This window comes from Oculina patagonica, chromosome 14 (assembly GCF_052425735.1).
Source record: "Oculina patagonica isolate OP01 chromosome 14, crgOcupat, whole genome shotgun sequence".
Classification (NCBI taxonomy): domain Eukaryota; kingdom Metazoa; phylum Cnidaria; class Anthozoa; order Scleractinia; family Oculinidae; genus Oculina; species Oculina patagonica.
Genome location: NC_135771.1, coordinates 15,219,019 through 15,235,250, shown reverse-complemented (window position 1 = coordinate 15,235,250; position 16,232 = coordinate 15,219,019). Strand labels below are relative to the sequence as shown.

The 16,232-nt window shown below is 38.7% G+C and overlaps 3 protein-coding genes across 3 annotated transcripts; 2 read left to right on the top strand and 1 right to left on the bottom strand.

Annotated features, from left to right (window-relative positions):
* The first annotated feature begins 36 nt into the window (after nucleotides 1–36).
* On the top strand, nucleotides 37–4,694 carry LOC144638006 (alpha-1,3/1,6-mannosyltransferase ALG2-like). Its single transcript, XM_078497104.1, has 4 exons — nucleotides 37–579; nucleotides 1,495–1,800; nucleotides 2,877–3,304; nucleotides 4,258–4,694. Exons 1-4 carry the CDS (start codon nucleotides 123–125, stop codon nucleotides 4,372–4,374), a joined length of 1,308 nt encoding a protein of 435 aa, XP_078353230.1. The 5' UTR covers nucleotides 37–122; the 3' UTR covers nucleotides 4,375–4,694.
* Nucleotides 4,695–5,911: 1,217 nt separating this feature from the next.
* Nucleotides 5,912–10,852, bottom strand: LOC144638533 (ATP-dependent DNA helicase PIF1-like). The gene is made up of 7 exons (XM_078497727.1): nucleotides 10,011–10,852; nucleotides 9,230–9,498; nucleotides 8,156–8,262; nucleotides 7,744–7,990; nucleotides 7,577–7,664; nucleotides 7,086–7,231; nucleotides 5,912–6,677 (listed from the first exon to the last, which is right to left on the bottom strand). The coding sequence occupies exons 1-7, from the start codon at nucleotides 10,777–10,779 to the stop codon at nucleotides 6,447–6,449; spliced, it is 1,857 nt and encodes a 618-aa protein (XP_078353853.1). The 5' UTR covers nucleotides 10,780–10,852; the 3' UTR covers nucleotides 5,912–6,446.
* Nucleotides 10,853–11,042: 190 nt separating this feature from the next.
* LOC144638413 (neuferricin-like) lies at nucleotides 11,043–15,640 on the top strand. Its single transcript, XM_078497610.1, has 2 exons — nucleotides 11,043–11,865; nucleotides 13,580–15,640. The coding sequence occupies exons 1-2, from the start codon at nucleotides 11,120–11,122 to the stop codon at nucleotides 13,779–13,781; spliced, it is 948 nt and encodes a 315-aa protein (XP_078353736.1). The 5' UTR covers nucleotides 11,043–11,119; the 3' UTR covers nucleotides 13,782–15,640.
* The last annotated feature ends 592 nt before the right edge of the window (nucleotides 15,641–16,232 follow it).

Here is a 16,232-nt window from a genome sequence, read left to right as displayed (position 1 = left end):
ACGGCCAGCCTCAGGTTCGTGTTCAGCTTCTTAGCAAATCCCAAGTCGGTACCTTTGGGAGTTTTGATTTACTTTTTTCGTCTACAGTTTATAATAATTAGTACGGTAGTTTCACTTACAGAATGGTTCGAGTCGCATTTATTCATCCAGATCTTGGAATTGGTGGCGCAGAGCGTCTTGTTGTAGATGCTGGTTTAGCTCTAAAATCACGCGGCCACGAAGTTCAGTTTTTCACTTCACATCACGACAAATCTCACTGCTTCGAGGAGACAAAAAATGGATCGTTACAAGTAACTGCTGTCGGAGACTGGCTTCCCAGACACTGCTTTGGTCATTTTTACGCTTTCTGGGCTTATGTAAGGATGATTTACGTCGCCGTTTATCTTGTGTTCTTCTCATCATGGCGGATGGACGTGGTGTTTTGTGATCAAGTGTCTGTATGTATCCCTGTTCTCAAGCTCAGCAAAGCGCGGATTGTGTTTTACTGTCATTTTCCTGACTTGCTTTTAACTCAGAGAAAAAGCTTCCTTAAAAAGATCTACCGTGCTCCTTTAGACTGGCTAGAAGAAATTACAACTGGTAAGCTACTCTAACTGTAATTATATTTTAAGTTGCCGGGGCTGGGTAGCCTGTGTACAGTGTACAGCCGTCCCTTTTTGAGCGGAGCGGGACGGCTGTACACAGGCTAGGGGCGGGGGGCGGGGGGTAATCAGGGGGCTGGGGGGGGGGGGTTTGCTGCTTCACCCCCTTCCACCAAAAAACAAACAAACAAAGTGAAACAATTAAAAAAACCTCTGTCACCCAGGGTAGAGAGGTAGCTGTGTTGCAATGTTGCATGTTTCTGATAACAAATGTCTCCTAGGCAACAGCTGTAAATGTCGCTGTTGTTTTTCCCCCTATTGTGTTGCTGTTGCATTGTGTCAATGTCGCATTTCTGTGCTGAAATGATGTTTCTTGTCACTGTTTAAATGTTCCTGTGTTGCCAGTATTCAGGGTAATGTCGCTTGTCACTTACATGTATACCCCTTGGAAGGCCTTAGCGTAACCCAACAAGGACTGTTTTTTAATTAACTGCCAGAATCTGAAGAATTTCAGGAATATTACGCCAGTAAGGCCCAAAATTGAAAGAGGGGCTGACGAGCTTTTTTTCACGAGTTGATTGCTACAGTGTATGTCCAAGTAAAGTAACATATAATCAAGTAGCAGGAAGAACTCTGGCAGTTGATGGCTTGTTTTGAAAACCCTGCCCACAACATACAGTTTTTTTTGTTTTGTTTTTTTGTATCCTCCTGTGACATGATTAGGCATGTGACGCAAGGCAAAAGTAAACAAAGTCTCATACATGTGTGTTGACAGAAAGTTCCACTTTCCTCTTGCAGTTCCTCCAGATTGTCTCTAGTACAGTCATCAAAATTACCATTAACCATATAATTTTAATGTTTTAAAACTGATTCTGTATGTTAATCTTAATGTTTGATTTTATTTCTTTAACAGGCATGGCAGACACTGTCCTAGTGAACAGCAACTTCACTGCTGAAACATTTGTGTCGACATTTACTAGACTTCGCAGCAATCGGCCGCGTGTCTTGTATCCCTCACTAAACTTTTCATCGTTTGATACACCAGTTGCAACAGAAGAAACCACAAATGACCTACTGCCGCCTACTGCCAAGTTTGTGTTCTTGTCAATAAATCGTTATGAAAGAAAGAAGAATCTGAATTTAGCCTTGGAGGCATTTGATTGGCTGAGAAATATAATCAGTGATAAAGAATGGAAGAATGTACATTTAGTCATGGCAGGTGAGTTTGTTGACAATAGATATGTGTAAAGTTTTTTATGAGTAACACACCTCTATCCCACAGCGGTCAAATTAATGGCTGGTCAACGGACAATATCCAGTCAAAATGACAATTTTTCTGGACAAAGATTCGGTTTGCAGGTCATTTTGACCGGTCACATGCATGGCTTTTGAAATGATAACTGATGGCCAGAAAAAAAATTGATACCATTTTAACTTAAATTCTAACGACTTTTTGACTGACTTTTCACTAACACTTGGGAAGCAATCTATTTACAAAAATTGAAGCCAAAACAGTCAAGAAATAGTGGGGTTATTTATGCCATGCAAATGAAGACGACCTAACAAACAGCAGAAACAAGTGGTAGTTTAAAACGGCTATTTTTAATGTTTTGAGCCCTGATCCCAAGTCGGTCCACTGAGTCATTCAATGACACAAGCTGCTGAAAAAGTATCCAAGTTCTCCACAGAGAGGATTTGGAGCTACATGTACATGTATTATGTATGACCTACTGGCTCAGAGGAGCTACTCAAAAATATTTTATACACAGAGGTCCTAGCTGGAGTACCAAACCCTTGCCCTTTATTTGCCATTTTTGACAGGAAAGGAAACCTTTTATACACATACCCTTTAAAAAAAATGACAGTAACAATTTCAATTATCTACAACTGGGATACTACGTCTATTTCTACACACTTCACTTAAGTTAATAAATTAATCAACTGTTTGTTGTGTTTATGTTGTGGTTCAGTTTTACCCTTGGTACAAATTATATGATATTTTTCCTTTGTTCTGGTCTAGTTTAATATATGATAATAAGTATAAACATCGAGTCAAGATATTTTTTAAGGCCATTTTAAATACCTAGATGACAGTTTTCCGTACCCTTTTCCATACGCTAACACATGAAATCTCTACCTTTTACAATTACCTTCAAGCTGAAAAGGGCACCCTTTTTAGACAGAGCCTTCCCCAGGCCTTCTGCCTATTGGTCATCGGAAGGTTGTAGGTCAGACTTCTGAGATACACATTGCTTAATAATTGTTATTCAATTATTGTCTAAATTCTTTTTTCAGGTGGCTATGATGATAGAGTTGTAGAAAACAAGGAGCACTACTTGGAACTATGCAAACTTGCAGAGCAATACAACCTCAGCAGTAAAGTGACGTTTGTAAGATCATTTAGTGATGCACAAAAACTCACACTCCTTAATCGATGTACATGCTTGATCTATACTCCAAGCCACGAGCACTTTGGTATAGTTCCAATTGAAGCCATGTACATGAAACGTCCAGTGATTGCAGTCAACAGTGGAGGGCCTTTGGAAACTGTTCAGGATGGTGTGACAGGATTCTTGTGTAACCCTGATGCAGAGTCCTTTGCTCTGGCAATGCAGAAGTTTTTGAAGAACCCATCTCTCAGTTCAACACTGGGTGATACTGGCAAGATGAACGTCATTAAGAAGTTCTCTTTTGATGTATTTGCACAACATCTTCACAATATTGTATGTTGTTTGTACTTGTTGGAATTTGATGTATATCCCCTAGATTAGCATTTTATACCAGGCATTATTGTCAGACAAAGAAACAGATGATAGGAATGAAGGAAATCATCAACTGGCGGATATTGTCTTGATTTACCACCAAATTCTCTTACCAAATTTATTTGGTGATAAGAAAGGAGAATAAAAAAAATATATAAAGTGTACCATATTTTAGCTGAATTGAGGCATTAGAAATGACCATCAAATTCGGTGAATTATAAAAAAAAACCTCTTAAACAGTGAAGAAACATTTCAGCAAATTCAAAAGAAGGTACAGATGACTAAAAGTGACGAAGATTGAAATGGATTGCAGTATGGGTTTTTGTTATATTGTTGGGCTGAACAGTTTTCAAAGTAAGTCTTGTTTGCTTGTAACTTTAAATTGTAATGCCTGGGAGACTCATGTGGTTGCAATGAAGCTATAGTTTTGTCATTTTCTTTTGTCATTACTGTAGGAGTAATGTCTTTGCAAACATTAAGTTTCATGGCAAGTATTTGGCAAAACTAAAAGAAAATAAACTTACTTAGCTGTGGACAGTCCCTTTAATAATTGTCCAACAGTAACCCCTCCCCATGGGCCTTGCGCCTCTGTTGCAATGCCGACCTTGCCCTGCAAGCCTTATAGTGCACCCCTCCCATAAATCTTTTACTGTGTACTCTGCATCATCTTTATGTCACCCAAAGACAGAAGAAATACCCTGGCCTGAAAATCCTGTAAGCAACAACAAAATAGGCAACATTCACATTTAGAAATAGGGACCTCCTTTAGCAGAGCTGTTTGTGCATGAAATACTTTTGCAAGTGATGGCTACATTTAACTGACTTCTTTACTACCCAGAGTAGTTTTGTTTAAGATCAATTTACAACGTTACTTTACAGTGCACCAACTTCATTGTGTCTTGGTTTGTTGACAGGTAACAGATGGAACACAGGCAGGCAGGGCATGGTTGACAGCTGTGACATGTTTTCTAATGGTTGTAGTGTTCTGTGTGGCATGTGTGTGGGTCATCAATTTTTATGACAGTTATTGAATGACAATGGCCATCACTGAAATAAATTATCAGCTCAACACAAAAGGAATATTACATACTGGCTAGAAAATACTTGTCATTACTCATATTTTATATTAGAGAAAATTTATAAGACATACCATATTTATTCGATTAAGCGCACAACCTCGAATAGGCGCCCACCTCAAATAAGTGCCCAACCCCCTAAAATGAGGGCACAAGAGGAATTCTGATTCTTGTTGAAGTTGAGATTAAAATTGACTAAGTACTACGAAGAGCCTATCCGAGACCAAGTTTTTTTTAGTTTTTTTTTTTACTGAAACTTTCAATGAACATTTAAAATTCAGCCCCCCTTTTTCAAAAAAAAAAACTTCTAAAAAAGGGGAAAATATAATAAGCGCCCAACCTCAATAAGCACCCACCTCGAATAAGCGCCCTCCCTCAAGGTCCAAAAATATATAAAGCGCCCAGGGAGCTTAATCGAATAAATACGGTAATTTGAAACTATTTACACACTAACAAGTTTTCCTTGACAAGTTTCATTTTCTTTTATCCACAACAGTGTATGGCAATTTTTCTTTGACAAGTCTCCTTGTTCAAGAGTAAGAGTTTTACATGTAAAATAATGAGACTAGTCTAGGAAACAATGGTGAATTAGCAAAACTGTCCACAATATTAATATTGTCAAGTTAAGGAACAACAAAATCTATGGCATTTTGAAAACTTTTGCTGTGCAAAGAGTAGTAAGCTTATAATGAAAAACTTGTTAAGGGAACTTTTTTAATTATTAGTTTACATGTATAAAAGCAAATCAAACTTGTGAAAGAAAACTTGTTAAAATTTCTGTTCAGTTCTCACACTAAAATGATTTTTGTGAAAGACACTTGTCATGCAATGAAAATGTGTGTAATTAGCTTAAGAGAGCTACATCACGGACAACACATCTTGAAAAAGTTTTTTCAAGTCTAACAGTCATTATCCGTCTTAATCTTCGACAGACAAAACCATCCTTGTTTATTTTTGCGTTCTTATTGCTCCTTTGTTGTTTTCCTATGTTAGAAAACTATTATTTTGAAGTTTTATTCAATTTGAAACTAATCAAAAAATTACTTAAAATATTTACTGTTACGAAACTCTCTCTAAGATGGACATCTCTCTAAGACGGACAGTTGAAGCCGGTCCTGAAGGTGTCTTTTAGAGAAAGTTGACAATCAGACAATCAGAATTGGTTTTCTTGTTTCATGTTGAATGTGATGGTAAAATGTTGATATAACTGTGGTTTACAACAAAGATGCTGGCCTAACAAAAGCCACTATAAAATCTCATATCCAGGCAGAAGAGTGATTTCATTTAACCCGTGAAACAATATCTACCAGTTTGTGCGTAATAGTCAAAAGTATACGAAAGAAAACAATGGAATTAGTGTCTATTAGAATCTGAAAGTGTAATAACTATTTCATGGGTTAACTGAAATCACTCTAACGTCCTTAAACATGTATTTACCAAATTTCTTTTTATCATATTTTGTGTTACTAGTATATATACTGTAGTTGTTGCCAATAAAATATACCTCATGATCAATTTTGCATTGTAGTTTCATTTTGGCACATATTTCAACATCAAAAATAAATATTTTGGGAGGACACCTAGCTGGGAAGCAGTCAACATCTTTTAAGTGGTCAGTTGGCCATTTTCCAAGGGTAACCCCCTAACAGAGGTTTGACTGTATGAACTCTGGTTCATTTATGTATTATGTTAATATCCCTAAGGAAAGGTTTGACTGTACTAAACACACTGTTGGTACACACTCTAAAAAATAATGATTCTTGTTTTGATTTTGTTCACTGATTTTTATTGTTACATTTCTGTACATCTAAATCAATTTTAATTAGTAGAAATCTCTAAATCTGTATTAAAAAATCAATTTAAAATAATTTGAATTATGGAAGTGTCTGTTGTGAAAATTATTTTAACATAAAGTAGAAAATAAATAAAAGATAAAAAATCCATTTACATATATAAAGACTGTTAAAGAACTCAATTGATTATGCGTGATGACACTGTACATGCATTTTTGGGCCAAAAGGTTACAATTAGTAATTAGGTTGAATGTTCTCCTTGTCGTCGTTGAAGCGCTCAATTTTTGCATCCCGCTGTAACTTTGCATAGTAGCGCAGAACATCTGGGTGGGCACGAACACATTTGCTATCGAAGTCTAAAACCTTGAGTCCTTGTAGGCTACGTGCTCTTGAAAGTGCAACATAAGCTTGACCATACTCAAAGACTCTTGATAGAGAGATTTCAACACAATCCAATGTCATACCCTAGAAATAGTTAAAAGTTAAAACAAAAACAATATTATTGATGGAACGTGGTTGTTAACTCCTGTTAAAAAAAAAAAAAAAAAAACCTATTAAATTGAATTAAATGTAGATAAATTAATTCCAAGTGTTGTGGTGGGTACAGTCACCCTAAAATGCAACATAATCATAATCAGGGACATAGTCATGAGAAAATGATCATTTTTGATCATAAGGGACTGCTTGTGGTTATGTTTCTAGATGCCAGCTCCCACTAAGACATAAGCAAGATAATAGAGTTATGTTTGAGCTTGTCATTATGATTGTGATTGTTTTGTCACTTGTGGGTATAACTGCAGCTATATAAGGCCTACTCCACCATTAAGAGATTACTCCCCAGCATTACATTCAATTCATGTGCTTGTACTTCACCTGGCTTTTGTGTATGGACACTGCCCAGGCTAATTTGAGTGGCAGCTGTCTTCGAGTGACCGTCCCACCACCAGGTGTCTTGACCACCCACTTTTCAGGACCAATAACTTCTTCAAGTCCAGACACAAATTTGACAATAGGATAACCTGAGAGAAAAAAAACATTAAACATACAGATCAACATTTTTTAAATAAAAATCCACTGTTGAAGCCGTGAGAAGCATAATGATTAATTGTTGTGCTAATTCCTGGGGATAAGTGATCAGAGCAAAGTCAGTCAAAACATGTATTTCTATTCTGAACAAACAAATTATTTTAAAATTAGATCTTTTCCAGAGCTGTTTGTTCAGGAAAAACAAAACAACTTTAAGGGATGATGGATTTGATAAATGAAGTTGATAATAAAATCTGAAAAAAACGAAACATAAAAATCTTAAATATTTCCTGACTGATATGATATGAAAATTGGGTGTAGACTATGCCTAAACCTACCAGCAGATCCTGAATCAAATCCTTTTATGATACCACGGGCACCATTAACAAGTCCTTTGGAAACATTCAAGTTTTTGGCTAGCATCACCTAATGTAGTTAAAATAAAAGTTAATTAGATTATTATTATAAAAGGATTTTAAGGTCACGCTTTCATAAAATGGGTTACCTGTGCTCCTTCTTTCAACTCAAGGGTCTGACCCACAGGGACGTGACTGTCAAGCATTGCACACATTCCGCTGTCACTATCGCTGGCTTGGAATACCTTTTTGTCACCTGGCAACTTTGATAAATGTATTTCATTGATCTGATTCACATTCTCCTTGTGTGTACAAAGCTTGGTGGCTAGTATTCCATCACGTTCTATTGCTTGATTTTTTGTTGCAGTTAACTTGGAGACAAGTGCATCAGAACAACTAGAAGAGAATGACAAAAGGGATGGAACGTTAAAATTTTAAAGAGACGTGTGGGGACCTGATGTAAATATCAAGTGTATTGAAAGACGCTTTCCAGTAAACAAATAAATATTATGTTAATTCAAATGGAGATAAGTTACTCTGCCACTAACACTCGGAGATTACCTTCCAACTCGAACATTTTGTAGAATGGATATAAAGAGTGGATCCTTTTGTCTAAAGACATGTTTTAGTTCAATGGTTGTGTCAACACAATCACTCCAACTCTCTGCCTAATATAAGATAAAACAAAATAAAAATATTTTGCATAACTACCGGTACATGTACAATGTACATCTGTTAAACTGATATATTTGTTTTTATTGTACAAATGCAAATGACAAGTTGAAGTTAATCATAGCAAAAAAATTCATTAAATGGTAGTCTCCCATCCCGGGGGGGGGGTACTCCCATAAATTTCGGATAGGGGTGTGCCGCCAAGGTTCTTAAACCCTGATCCTATTTAAGGATAAAGAAAGCGAAAATTGATACCCTTTTTAAGGCCCAAAACCGAAAAATGACACCCTATTTAAGGGGAGGAGAAACGTTCGGTGACGACCCAAATAACGGCTAACCGCGCACAGCAAGACACAAATCTTTATAAAATCGCTTTTCTAATACCTGAACTGAAAATTCAGTTTTCAGATACCTTTTTTTGGTTTAGCTGGGCGTTTATTTTAGCTAATAGAATTTAGGTACCCTATCTAAGGATCACAGCGGGAACACATTGCCAAAAGGAGCAAAAATGATACCCTATTTAAGGACCGAGAACCTCAAGAACCATACCCTATCGGGCGGCACATACCTATATAGGCCACATATGGGAGTACCCCCCCCCCCCCCCCCCCGGGTCTCCCATACAGACATGCTCTTTGGGCTTGTCACATGTTCCTCCCTCGGGGAGATCTGGTGACTAGCACAAAACAACATCTACGTAGGAGACTACGAAATGGGTGAAATCAAGAGAGATTGTTAACAAGATAAGTGTACCTGTGATTGATGTCTACCTGTTGATTGATTAATCAAATCTGTATGTTTTACTCATTAGTACTGATTTATCAAAATAATGGAAACCTTGTATCAAATTTTATCAATGTTTTTGATTTTATACATTATGACATATTTTCTTTGAATCAAGACATTCCATGTTAGTGTTGACCAACTTCAATGTAGTAAAGAGTCAGTAATTTGACTTTTTACCTGGAAGCAAAACTTTTTTGTTCTTGGTTCTTTTGTTACTGGAGGAAGCTGCAGGAAATCTCCAGACAGAATCAGCTGAATGCCTCCAAAGGGAATCTCCTTCTTCCTGACAGCTCGAGCAACAGCCTCAAGCTTGTCAAAGTATGTGTAGTCTACCATTGAGATCTCGTCAATGATCAAATGTTTACAACGTCTCCACTGTTGGGCACGCCCAGGACGCAATGCTTGCTCCACACACTGGGCAAGGGGTGCACTGCCACTACCAATACCTAATACAGTAAAAGATTTAAGACCATTTAATAGCCAGGGTTCAATACATAACTGAAACGAACAAATAAAAAATCAGAAAGGCTGACCGTACGGTAGGCACATTGAAATTGTTCATTTTTTCTTCCTTCCTCTTTTTAATTTCTTTCCTTCATAACTGAAGCAGCTGAATTTAGCCAGAGAAGACGCATAAAAGTTGATGTTTTAGTCTACAGTAAAGCTCTGTATCTCCACTTGCTGCTACTGTTACCAGACAGGCATAATGTTTTAAGGTATTTTCTACTGAATATTAAACAATTATTTCATGAGCCAATGTTGGATATGAAATGGTACACCGGGGGGTAGCCAACGAGGCATTCATTAAAAATAAAACTCCACTTCAAATTAGTCACTGAATTAGTCCAAGGGAAATTGTTTACCTATTTCTATCAGAGCTAAAAGGGTAGTGTTACCACGGCCAGTGTATTGTTAAATACATTATACACTGCACATTATCCTTGCAAAGCAAACTCACCTGCAAATGCATGAAGTGTCGTTCCACCGATATGACAAGCTGCAGCTCCGGTGCTTGCTGTTACAAACGTACTCTGAGGTGGTAACATTGTTATCAAACGTTTTAGTAGATAAGATTTGCCGGTTCCCGCACTCCCAGTGAAAAACACGCTCCTTCCAGCTCTTATTGCGTTAACCACTGCCATTTGTTCAGGTATCAGGCTCATTTGAAAAGAACTTAGGCAGTTAAGACGTTTTCGTGCCGTGCCATTGCTGTCTTCACTCGAGATCGTGACTTTTCCTGCAGTTTTGATTCTCTTCGGAGTTACACCATTGTTATCGTCAAGAGGCCTTTTCTTACAGCCCACTGTGAAATCTTTGTCTGTTACAGGGCTTATGTTCTCAAACGAACGAGCTTTTTCGCTGAGAAGCCGTCTTCGATTGCTTGTGAGTCCGTTTTGCTTGCTTTGGGCAAGTTTTAGTGACAAGCATTTCAAAAATGCTGCGAGTTGATTTGGTGGACAGTTTGAAAACATGATTTGTATTTTCTGTGTAAGAAGCTTAATTGTCGCCTTTCCTTCCTGTAAAAATCTTTTGTGGATTGTCAACTCTTTTAAAAGAAAAGTTTTACCCAGTGGAGACTGACTGTTGACAATTCGAAGAGCGATGTCGCGAAATTCATCTCTGCCGAGGACAACTGTGATATTCTTGTATGTTCGCCGTTTGGTGACAACTCCATTACAGTTGAGGCTTTCTACTGTCAAGCAGCACTCTAGCTCACTAGCTTCCATAACTCTACGGAAAAAATGAAAAAATAACGAAGTATTTGGTTTTATATAAAAAAGGTGAAAAGTTTTTGTTGTAACTTTGAATCGACAAAGAATCGAACCTTTAAATTTTGGTGCCTTGAGATTTTGTCCAATCAGAGCAGAAAAAAACCCACCCAAAAAAAAAAAAAAAAAAAAAAAAAACAATCGAACACACTTTCGTTCCCGGTCCCTCGAGTTTAGTCACCAGACTCTCGGCCCTGAAAGCTCTCGGCCCAGGCTATCATTCTTTTTCACGGTGAGGTCCAATATTTTTCACATTTTTCAGTTGTTGATCATAGTAAATTTTTCAAACTAGGCAGACATGTCACGACAGCGAAATCAGAAATCATCCAGGTCCTTGAATCTCGATAAGGTTGCATCAGAGCACGCAGATGGTGATCAAGGTCAAAGTGGAAATCGAGGTGCATCCCAGGCGGAAAAAGATGCACCTTCCAATTTTCAAAAATTCTTCACTGTATACTACATTGTGTTGCCAGTCGTAGTTGTGCTAATCGCAGGCCTTCTAACCTACACTGTTACTGTTCACTTTGCAAATAATGATACTGTGACAGCTAAAACAACCGTAAAATCGAAGCCATTACTAACAGAAGAAGAACTTTCGAAACACGATGGTTCCAATCCTGACATTCCAATTTATTTAGCAATTCTTGGACGAATTTACAATGTGGATAAAGGAAGGCGGCATTATGAAGTTGGAAGTGGATATAATGTATTTGCTGGTCGCGATTCAACGCCCTCCTTTGTGACCGGAGTGTTTTCAAGAGAGGAAGCGACAGATGATGTGAAGGGTTTGTCCCCTGAAGAAATGTTAGGCATCAAAGAGTGGTTAGACTTTTACAGAAAGGATTATACTTATGTTGGGAAATTAATTGGACGTTACTATGACAGTGAGGGAAATCCCACAGAAGCATTAAAGGAAGCTAAAGTCGTCATAAAGAAAGGACAGGAACTGAAAAAGCTACAAGAAGCTGAAAACAAACGCTTTCCGGGATGTAATTCAAGATGGAGTGCGGATGAAGGCTCAACTGTTTGGTGTTCTCAAAACAGGTATGCGTATCCCCCCCCCCCCCCTAAGCAAGGTCAGGTTCACAATGGGGCTTAGGGCTCCAAGGCTTCAAGTGGTGTGTGTGTGGGGGGGGGGGGACAGGAAAAGTTTGGGTGGGGGTCCAGTCTGCAGAGTATGGCAGAACTCGACAAGATCTCTTGGTGCAGAGCCTTTTTGGCCGCATGCACCATGTGCAATACGACCAGAAGTCAGGAATTTATACGTGCATGGTCTGCCTGTCATGCTACGGTCCGCTGTTGCATGTGTGCGATGCTGCTGTGCAATTCTAGTGTGCGCAATGAACATTTAGAAAAAAGGCTCGCGCATGCACTTGCCGTACTCTGCAGACTGGGTGGGGGTGATACACTGGGGTCTACGAACTCCTACCCCATCTTAGACCAAAAGAGCTCAATTTTGCTACCCCATCTCAAACTTAAGAGTTAAATTGTATACACAGTACCTCAGACCAGAATTAAGTCAACCTAATTTAATTAAGCAGAAAGGTAGAAATTTGATACAATTTTTTTGCCACTCAGCAACCCATCTCAGACTAATAGGCCAAAAATGGAAGCCCATCACAGACTCCATATTATAGCGTATACCAGTGTAGCATATCGATTTTTTCCTTAAAGGAAATATGTCCTACTAAGACACAATCTTGGTCAGACAAAACAAAATTGTCAAACATGAAGTGAGATTTACTCACGGCAGATTTTTATTCATTTTTGCTGTAAAATGATTTCCGATCAAAGAATTGTCCGACCAGACTTGGAATTTCGTCGTACATGAGCAAATTTTGGTTGGTCAATGTCCGATGACAGACTGTTATTTGCAGCCCTGGCATATAGAAGTGCCCCCCCCCCCCCCGACTGGGGATTCCAGGCCCGAAAAATAAATGCCAGGCTCCAGGTCTCCAGGACCCCAAAACACAGGGCACTGGACGCTCAGCGCTAAACACCTAAACACTCTGAAGAAAAGATCTACAAGCTGCAAAATGATGGGGCTCCAGGCCCCCAGCAAAAACCAAGTCAACCAAGTGTCTGGTCACCCACCCTTTTGGCACCCATCTTGAGCAGTGTTTTTCATTAGAGAAGCTTATTGCAAAGGGTGTCTCATTATTGTTTATTATCAATCCACATGGTTTAAAACAAATTGTGAGAATTCTGTTCTGAGAATTGGTTAATACAGACCCCAAAGGGACACACAATGTGTTGGTATTACAGCCAACTGCAAATGGGAGGCGTGGTGGCCTAATGGTTAGTGCGCCGGACTCTGGATTGAGCGGTCCGGGTTTGTTTGTTGTGTTCTTGGGCGAGACACTTTACTCTCATAGTGCCTCTCCACCCAGGTGTATAAATGGGTACTGGTGACATAATGCTAGGGGTACCCTGCAATGGACTAGCATCACATTCAGTGGGGGGGGGGGGGTAGAAATATTCCTAGCCGCTTAATGCTACGAAAACCAGGATAAACTCGAGCAAGTATGGGCCACTTGGTTGGAGAGGCCCAGTATTCTGGGCATAAGGAAAAGCTGACACTTTTAGAGTCCTATGACATTTTGGTTAATCAACACAACTATTTTCACTGTCTAACCCAAAAAGAAGTCGATTTTTGACTATTGTCAAAACAGCGATTTGCTAAGAGGAGAACAAAAAACCTTTAACATGGGAGGTGTTTGTTTGTCTGGTTTATCAGAGCTTTTTTTCTTGACTATAGTGCTGGCATTAACCGTGATTGGGTTGGAGTACCAAGAAAGATGTTTAAACCAGGCAAAAAGGATCCTACCTGTGTCTGTGTGAGGACAACTGGTCCTTCAAGTGACACAGGTGAAGGAAATGAAGGAGACTTACAGAATCCTAACATGCAGGAATATCCAGGCTGTGGTAAATACGATGTATCTTGTAAACTTCAAGGCTAATACAACAATGCTGGAGTTGTTAACAATCAAATGAATGAACTGTATCAAAGTGACGCACAGAGTGTTTTGCTCATAGGCTACCTGTAATTAGGGACACTAAAATAATTTTTAAATTAACAAACGTCATAGATCTAAGATACCATGCTAGGTTAAAATTTTTTAATCATATTTCATCTAAAAAATATTTACACTTAGTTGTAATTATCTTTTTATACAAGCCTACACAACTTGTGGGGAACAAAGAAGATTGTTTCATAGACAGTGTGTTGTTTCTTTCATATAGTTATACTGGCTTGCAGAAGAATCTTCTAAATTCTAACACGTTTTTAACTTGCAAAAAGCCGAGTAGCTTTTTTTAAGGGGAGAGGGGGTGAGCTTGCTTTCTCGATCACTTGATTGTTTGCAAAACCTCTTTGTTAATAATAAAGATACGCGTCATCCTCTACATTCTCTACGCACTGAGTAAGTCTTGTTAGGTCTTCTAATTTCTGTCATCCTCTGATGCACTATTCAGATGGTACGGAGGTTGTCGTCCGTGATAAATAGCTTAGGCACAGTAAGTGAAGTTTGATAGTCAATTATAAGTAGTTATAAATTGTTATCTACCTTACATTTACTTTACGCTGTTTACAATACTCTTACAGTACACTACTTACTTACAGTGCTAATGACTCGTTACTATCATTTTGCGCAGTTTCGTCATAACTAAAAAGAGAACATAGAAAAGTGCAAATATAGTTGAAATGTTACATATTAAATTAAATAGGCCTCTACAGTAATTAAATTAGCGATTTTTCATAAAATGAATACAGTCAACTCTCTCTTAACGGATACCTCTAAAACGGACACCTGGTGATAGTCCCTGCTGTTTTTCAGTCATTTTACTGCACCCAAACTCCCTATAAGACGGACAACGGACATTTTGAAACTGTCAGCGGACAGTTAAAAGTGATTGTTTCGTGAATAAGAATTAGACTAGAAACCGTGAACGTTTGCTTGAACAAGCGAATACATGTCGACCTGTTAAAGTTTGCAACATCTGTGTACTGCTCACTTTTCAGAAGCAATAAACTAACGATTGTAATAATCAAACGAGTCAATTTTCTTTTATCAATTTTATCCCAGTTTGTAGGTTTTGCTAAAGTAAGCGATTTTAAACTTCAAACAGGCGTATATTCATTGTGCATAGCCGTTCAGCTTTATTATTTTTTTAGAATTTCTAGTGTCACGTTACCTGGACTCCATAAGGCGGACACCTCTCTAAGACGGACAGTTGGGGCCGGTCCCGACGGTGTACGTCTTAGCTGCTGGTTTTTGACGTAAAGGGTCCGTGTCACGACTGAGTTAAGTTTGTTTTATACTCGCTATGAAACTTAATGTTTGCAAAGAATTCACTTCTATGGATCTAAATGACAAAACTATAGCCTCATTACAATCAAGTGTGTCTCCCGGGGCGTTATCTTTCTTTACGACAAAGTGTTGGGTGTATTTGTTTTTAAGAACTTCAGTTTTGGTGGAAGACTTTAAATCAGAGCTAATGACGTTTTCCTTGAATCATTTCCTTCACGGCTTCGTGTTGTAGTAATACGCTGAAGGCACGGAAAGATTTGAACTTTGTATGAGAGAAAAGAAGTCGCGTCTTTACTAGGATACTTATAATTATCAAAATTATTTTTGCAAGCCACTTACAATCGCATCGGAACCCGAAGCCCTTTTCGTTTCTCTAAAAAGGAAAAGGGCTATGGGGACAAGAGTGCTGCACTGCAGTTCATTGTCGTAAAATGGCCAGTTGCACACGGTAACACACTGCCTCCGCCAGGTGTAAGCCTCAAGTTGCGATTCCAACTTTACAGTGATAAATAAAGAAAGATGGTAATTTTTTAGCTCGGTAAATGAAATGCGAGAGATAAAATAGTCAGCATGTCGCGAGCATGGGACAAAGGAAAAATCTGCGTCCCCGACGGGAATTGAACCCATGACCTCCAGATACCGGGCGGGCGCTCTATCCTTGGCCTTGCTCACCACGAGTTCTCGTAGCTTAGTGGATAGAGTGCCCGCCCGGTGTTTGGGAGGTCATGGGTTCGATTCCCCGGCAGATTTTTTCTTAGTCCCACGCTTGCGACATGCTGAATATTTCATCTTTCACATTGTTTTTTTTTACCTTAGTACCCGACACCGAGGTATGATTTGCTATTTTCGTGCTTCCTTTTTTTCGCAGAAAAGTTTCTTCCATCCACCACTCAGCAGTCATTCCCAGATTCCCGTCCCCGGTTCCTCAATTTTTGTAACATCCCCTGAACACTCAAGCTTCGAGGGCAAATATACCAGTTTTAAGAACATCAAATTTCCAAGGGGCAACTATCAAACCGTTAGTTCCGAGACAAGAACACTCTCGTTTTTATTGTCCACCACTAAATTTTCTTCCGGGCCTATTCAAAAATGAGCATCTTG

Bases quoted from the DNA above. Each gene is read 5' to 3' on its own strand.
- LOC144638533 (XM_078497727.1), bottom strand. From the start codon at position 10,779: ATGGAAGCTAGTGAGCTAGAGTGCTGCTTGACAGTAGAAAGCCTCAAC. The intron at 8,263-9,229 runs GTAAAAAGTCAA...ATCTTATATTAG, and splicing joins CAAAAAAGTTTTGCTTCCAG to GCAGAGAGTTGGAGTGATTG. The intron at 7,232-7,576 runs GTAGGTTTAGGC...TTTTTCTCTCAG, and splicing joins ATTTGATTCAGGATCTGCTG to GTTATCCTATTGTCAAATTT.
- LOC144638006 (XM_078497104.1), top strand. From the start codon at position 123: ATGGTTCGAGTCGCATTTATTCATCCAGATCTTGGAATTGGTGGCGCA. The intron at 1,801-2,876 runs GTGAGTTTGTTG...TTCTTTTTTCAG, and splicing joins TGTACATTTAGTCATGGCAG to GTGGCTATGATGATAGAGTT. The intron at 3,305-4,257 runs GTATGTTGTTTG...GTTTGTTGACAG, and splicing joins CACAACATCTTCACAATATT to GTAACAGATGGAACACAGGC.
- LOC144638413 (XM_078497610.1), top strand. From the start codon at position 11,120: ATGTCACGACAGCGAAATCAGAAATCATCCAGGTCCTTGAATCTCGAT. The intron at 11,866-13,579 runs GTATGCGTATCC...TCTTGACTATAG, and splicing joins GTTTGGTGTTCTCAAAACAG to TGCTGGCATTAACCGTGATT.